This window comes from Chiloscyllium plagiosum, chromosome 35 (assembly GCF_004010195.1).
Source record: "Chiloscyllium plagiosum isolate BGI_BamShark_2017 chromosome 35, ASM401019v2, whole genome shotgun sequence".
Taxonomy (NCBI): Eukaryota; Metazoa; Chordata; class Chondrichthyes; order Orectolobiformes; family Hemiscylliidae; genus Chiloscyllium; species Chiloscyllium plagiosum.
In genome coordinates this window covers 4,476,256-4,482,353 of record NC_057744.1, presented here as the reverse complement: position 1 = coordinate 4,482,353, position 6,098 = coordinate 4,476,256, and the positions used below count along the sequence as shown (strand labels likewise).

Genomic DNA, 6,098 nt, shown 5'->3' with positions numbered 1-6,098 from the left:
CTGTATTTTCCCAGCATCGCCCTATATAATCCACCCTGTTTAATTTTGTGCTAACATGACTTGTGGAACAGGTTAAAGAATCCCCAGAAAGCAATTTCCTATTGATAGGCTGTCAATTACTTTGAGATGGTACAGGATGGTTTAGCAAACCAGTGTGCCAATAAAATAATAAAAACCTGTTTGTGCTTGACAAGTTAATAAAGTAACTCCTCTTTATAAACTAATCATTAAGTTCAGTTTCTGATAGCACAGCGAAATTCTGAAGACTGAGCGAAACACTCTCACATGCATGGTACACAAGGAAATGAAATTTTCCCAAAAGCAAGAGGGTACATTTCTATGCCTTTGCAACCTTTACTCCAGTTAACTCTGGAATTGTGACCAATGTTGCTGGCAACTGCATTTCACACACACAAAATCTGACACAACTGAACATTATTTAAGAGTCACAGATATATTCAATGTCTCTTTTTATAGACAATAAGATGGAATCTGCTTAAAAAGAATATAAATCATGGGTCTAGGGCATAAGTTTGCCCTTTTACTCTCTGCCTTAGCACAGTAAATCACTCTTTTGCGATAGCTTTAAGAAAGAGTAACCAAACACCTTCAATGTTGTTCCTTTCTCCCCAAATAGGAGGCCAAAGTCATTGAGCCCTTTCAAGCGTTGCATGAATTGATCACAGATTCCAATGGAAATGAAAACATTCGCAAGGAATTGGCCCAAGTTGATATTCAACATTGCCGTTAAGGAGCTGGGGATTCACAAGATGCTTTTCAACATCACTTGAATAAACTATGAGTGGTTTTTCCCGATGAGCTGTGTGTCCCTGGACTGATAATGGTGTGATGTCTGGAGAAAAATACTTTTCAGTGAATGCCATTCATCTCTGACATGACTGTGTGGTTGAATCTGTGGCCGATGCTTGATTCTTGCTCAGCTGCAGGTTCTCATTGCCCCTTTTCAGCCTGTCATCAAATGTACCTATTTAGTTTTTTACTCCACCATAAAACTACTTGGCCTTCCATGGGGGAGAAGGTTACTGACTCCATAAATTTGTTGCATTGACCAAATGCCTGTAGTTTTGCTGTCTCTAAGTTCAGCACAAGATTTAGCTTGTATGGGTATTTGCTGCAGACCAGGCTGGCCTGGGTTGGGATATAATGGCATACCTGTTGGTATATAATATAAGGTCTCCAAGTTTGCCGAGTCAGCAGAGAAACTCCTCTGGACATACTGTTTATGTTGCTGTGAATCTGTTTTACCTTGTGGGATACTCTGTTGGGGCAGTACTTGGCCTTGCAGTTCCATAGGCCTTTGAGAAGACACAGGAGGTCCTACAAATAACCCAGGGTATGGCATATTTGGTAAATAAGATGGGCTCATGACTCCTGGATTTATAAGGTAAGGAGGGAAAGGCACTTGATATACTCCACCATAGGGATGCTGAGGCATCATGACTTCCACGTACTGCCCTGTTTCTGGATCCAACAGCATTTTACGAGGAGGTTGAATTGGAGCATCCACAAAGTAATATTTTCCTGTTTCTGGATCCACAAGCATTTTTCTCTGAGTTTGAGGATACTGATAACAAGGCACAGGAGAGTTGTCCAAGTCTTGAGAAGATTGTGGAACTTCACAACCTGTCTCCACAAGGTTTGACGTCCTAGCACCCGGAGAGAATTGAAGCTGGGTTTGATTTACAGCAGAGTAAGGTGGATTTTTCAGCTGAACACCAGGGGACTGTGCATCCTGGGTAACTCGATGAGACACTGTCTGTTTGTCTTGCCTTTGAGGATCCATTGCCTCCACGCTGCGCTGATGCTGAAAGTAGGGGATCGCCGATGGTGGATTTGCTTTGAAGGTGGAAGCTCTAGGAGAAACAGCTGTTAGTCCCACGTTGGGCACCTGTGCTTTCTGCTCTTTCATAGGAATGGCAAGATAGTTTACGCTGTCCAGGGAAAGTGATGTTTGTTCCTGAGTGACTGCTCCACCTGTGGGCTGTGTTTCAACTGCAGAGGAACTCAACTTGTTCATATCCTGACTGGACAACTTGACAGCAGGGAGTGTCTTCACATTAAACTCTGTTAAACTTGAATGGATCTGTGAATGTGTCTGTTGATAAGTTGCTTTGGGTGTTGACTTGGGCATTTCAGCAGTGAAGGTTGATGAACCTTTTGAGTTACTATGATTTTCCAGTTTGTGAGTTGATGTCTTCACTGAGCTTTTTACTGTTTGATGGTGATCTGTGGGCTTCACAGAGGATACAGTTTGTTTATCTGTGCTGTTAACTGAAGAGGAAATAGAAGCTTGTACACCAGGATCATTTAAGAATTGATGCTTCACAGATAATGACTGTTTGTTTCTCATTTTGGCATCAGTGGACTCCAAGTTATTCCTGTTTTCTTCTTCTAAGATCAACGACAAAACATAACTATCTTTGATTGGCTGTGATTCCTTTAGCACTTTCATGCCTGCTTTTTCCGAAGCTTGTTCAGCTTTCCCTTTTTTAACTTGATTCTGAGAGTCATTCAGGCTTTCTTTCTTAGTCTCAGTCTTGTACATGAACGACTTAATGCTTTCGCTACTCTGGGCACAATAATCCTGAGGGGTTTTTCGATTTTCAAGTCCAGACAGGCTCTCATTATTAGCCTTGGCTTTCCCAGACATTGACTTTTCTTCATTTGAACTTCCCAGTTTCTTACTCTGATTCTCTAATCGAATTTGGATATCTTTGACAGTTTCATATTTCCCGGATGATGATTTGATGACTTCACTCTCTAAGGTGGGATTACTTGAGAATCTCTTGTCCTTCTGCCATCCAACATGTGACTCATTTCTAGGCTCACCTCTCCCAGATAATTTTGCGTTGTCTACAGTTTGTGAGAGGGAGCTACTCATCACTACAGTCTTCTTTTCCAGTCCAATCTGAACCTTCTTTACATCATCCTTTTTCCCAACTGGCGACAGTAAGTCCTCGCCACTGATAGTAGATCTCCCAAAGCGTTGACTTTTCTGCTCCCCCTTGACTTGACCTTCTCTTCCACATTCCTCAGTTCCTTTAATTTCTTCAGTCTTTAAAACCACATTGTCACTCTTATTTCCTAACTTTCTGAACTGACCTTCCTTGTTCAATTCCCCTTTCCTGGTTAATTCTTGGGTGCTGTCATTTTTTGATGAAGACACCTTTCGAAGTGTCTTCTGCTGATCCAATCTGGAGTCCACCTTGCTCTCTGATGTATCTTTTCCTTTTGAAATGTTTGAGTTGGTTAAATTGGGAGTTGAAATGTTTAAATGTTTGCTCTGGTTTAATGACTCATCCTTCTCAGCCAATGTTTTGGCAATGTTATTTCTTGAAATCGCAATCTTCTGGAATTTATTTTGATTTTCTGGTCTGTCTTGAGATTCTTTTATTGAATCACTTTTCCCATGTGTCAAACTCAAATCCTCTTTGAGAGAAGTGACACTTCCAGTAGGTTTTAACTGGCTATGCGGTTTCATTGGGTCATCTTTTTTAGTACCAACATTATTGTTTAGCACTGTATTCTCCTGTTTCGGAATGGATTCTGCTGAATCTTTCTTTGTTTTTTCTCCACCAGTCTCAACCTTAATACCTTTTGAATGTGAATTCAACAGTGATGAATATGGGCATTGGTTGTCTACACCAGCTGACCAACTCTTTTTGACTTTATCTGTCTCAGACATTAAATTACGATCTTCACCAGTTGAAAGCCTCCTCACCAAACTTACATCTTGTTTCTCTTGTGTGTCCTTTTTAGAGCCACCTCTTAAAGGAGAAATTCTGGTAGCTTCCTTACTTGAAGCAGGTGAGCTTTGCGATTTGTCAATTTTGTTTTTCTTCTTGATGTTCTTTGAATCTGCAGATTGAATCGCCAATGCACCCTCTCCTTTCCCAACTTTTTTGCAAGTCTTGTTTTCGGTCTCTGCTTTCTTAAATGTATCTGTCTTGCTTTTCTTAATATCAGATGGAAGTAGCAGCTTGATATCAGACGAATATAACCTGGAGGTGTCTGTACTCCCTGCGTAGGTCCAATATTTCTTGTCTACTGATGAATTGCAAGACATTTCTCTATTACCTTTCCAATTTATGGATTTGCATTGAATGTTCATAGGCAGCGTTGCGATGTTGGCCACTGGTACATTGGTTTGATCAGACTCTGTGAGCAGTTGGGAATCATCAGGATTCAAAATTTCAGAAGGTTTGGCTTCCAATGAGCCACGGAAACTTAATGCCCCGTAGGTATTCTTGACCAGTTTACGCACATCACGCACCTGATGGATGGGCCCCTTTGCTCTCTGTGCTGTCAGTTCACCTCGGTCAAACTGGGGGTCGACCATTCTACAATCATCAGTCTCGAATTTAAATGAAGCAGGCAGAGTCTGATACTTAGGGTCAAGAGGGATGATCTTGCTGCGGGAGCCTATGTTTGGAGCCAACTGTTCAACTGTCCCGTATGGGTCCACATACTTCTCTTGTGTGGTTGGAGGAGCAGGTGTCACCTTGGGTGGTTGTGGCATTACGCTGCTCCTGGATGGGTTTCTGGTGTCTATTTTATGACCAAGTTGTTTATAGCTGGGCTTGTCTTCAAGCACAGTGGGCTGGCTGAGGTAGTTGGCCTGTTTGGTAACCTGTGGGATAACCTCCACGTATTTCTCCTCCAGGCTGTTGTGCGCGGTGGCCTTTTCAGGTTTGGAATCACTGAGGATTCCTGCTCTCCCTGGCTTTCCTGCTTTCTGATCCTCGGTACAGCTCTCCTTCCAGCCCCTGAAGCCGCCGGGATGTGGGGTGGTCTGGGCAGGGCCAGTATCCGAGCAGCTCTCCTGCAGCACCACGCTCCTCCTGCCTCCCAGCAGCTCGGTGCTGAACTCCCAGCCTCTGCCAGGCTCTTCCTCCTGAGCGAGACCTGGCAGGGGGAACTCGAATTCTTTGACAGGGGCCGAGGACGGGGTGGACGGCACAGACGAGAAGGGGTCCTGGACGGCCCCCCGCTCCATCTTGAGCTCTTGCTCAAACTGCATCTTCTTGGAGATGACGTTGGAGATGTGGCAGGAGGCAAACTTGGCCTTTTTGGAGCATTCTTCCTGGGGCTCGGCTCTGTGCAGGCTGTTGGTCCTGACCTCCTCCTCCCGGGAAGTGGTCTTCCTCTCCTCTAGGCAGGCACTGGCCTGGAAAACACTCAGCTCACCGCTCTCCCTCTTCTTGAACTGGATCTCCCTCTTGGGCACTGTGCCCCTGGCCCCACCACCATGACTTTCCTTCTGGCTTTCCACAGCCACCTCCACACACTCGAAGTGGCTGCTCCCGAAGGTAGGGGCTTCCCGGGGTCCAGGCTCCCGGCTCCCTGGCCTCATGCCCAGCTCCACCGAGGTGGACCATTGGGTGGTGCCGCTGCTACGTTCGGACAGCTCCAGGGAGAGGTCGGTGGAGCCCCCGGACTCGAACAGCTCCATGTAGCCGCTGGGAGGGCAGGCCAGGCTGCGGAAAGCTAACGCTGTCAAGCGGCCAACCTCATAGTCCGTCTCGTCCAAGTCACTCACCAAGCTCGAGGTGTCGCTCATGAAATCGCCGCAAGTGTTCGCCACACTGACCCGGGGACCCCGGGCGAAATGCTCACCGAACTCCTGCTTCTCCACCTGGAACATCCTCTTCACTTTACCCCCTCCCCTCCCTCCCTCCTGCAGTCTCTGTTGTGTAGGTGCTGGCCCCGGGATACTGTGCCTGCAAACTGCTTTCTGCTCTGCAAAGTCCTCTGTTGCTATCCCACCACCAGCCTCTCCTTCCCCTTGCCCCCCAGCTCTGCTCTATTCTGGGCTGTGACTGACAGCTGAACCTGTCGGCTTGCCTTCCCTCTGCAGTTGCTGCAGTGTCTGTCTCTCCAACGTCTCCCCCCCCCACCCCACCAACACACACAGACACACACACACATTCACACACTCTCTCACAAACACACACACTTACACACATACTCTCTCTCACACACACTCTCTCACACACCCTCTCACAAACACACTCACACACACACTCTCTCTCACACACACACTCTCACACACCCTCTCACAAACACACTCACAAACA

General features: G+C 45.9%; 1 protein-coding gene across 1 annotated transcript; it reads right to left on the bottom strand.

Annotated features, from left to right (window-relative positions):
• Positions 1 to 434: 434 nt before the first annotated feature.
• On the bottom strand, positions 435 to 5,949 carry LOC122540596 (uncharacterized protein C4orf54 homolog). The gene has a single exon (XM_043676510.1). It carries the CDS (start codon positions 5,663 to 5,665, stop codon positions 998 to 1,000), a length of 4,668 nt encoding a protein of 1,555 aa, XP_043532445.1. The 5' UTR covers positions 5,666 to 5,949; the 3' UTR covers positions 435 to 997.
• Between the last annotated feature and the right edge of the window lie 149 nt (positions 5,950 to 6,098).

Bases quoted from the DNA above. Each gene is read 5' to 3' on its own strand.
- LOC122540596 (XM_043676510.1), bottom strand. From the start codon at position 5,665: ATGTTCCAGGTGGAGAAGCAGGAGTTCGGTGAGCATTTCGCCCGGGGT.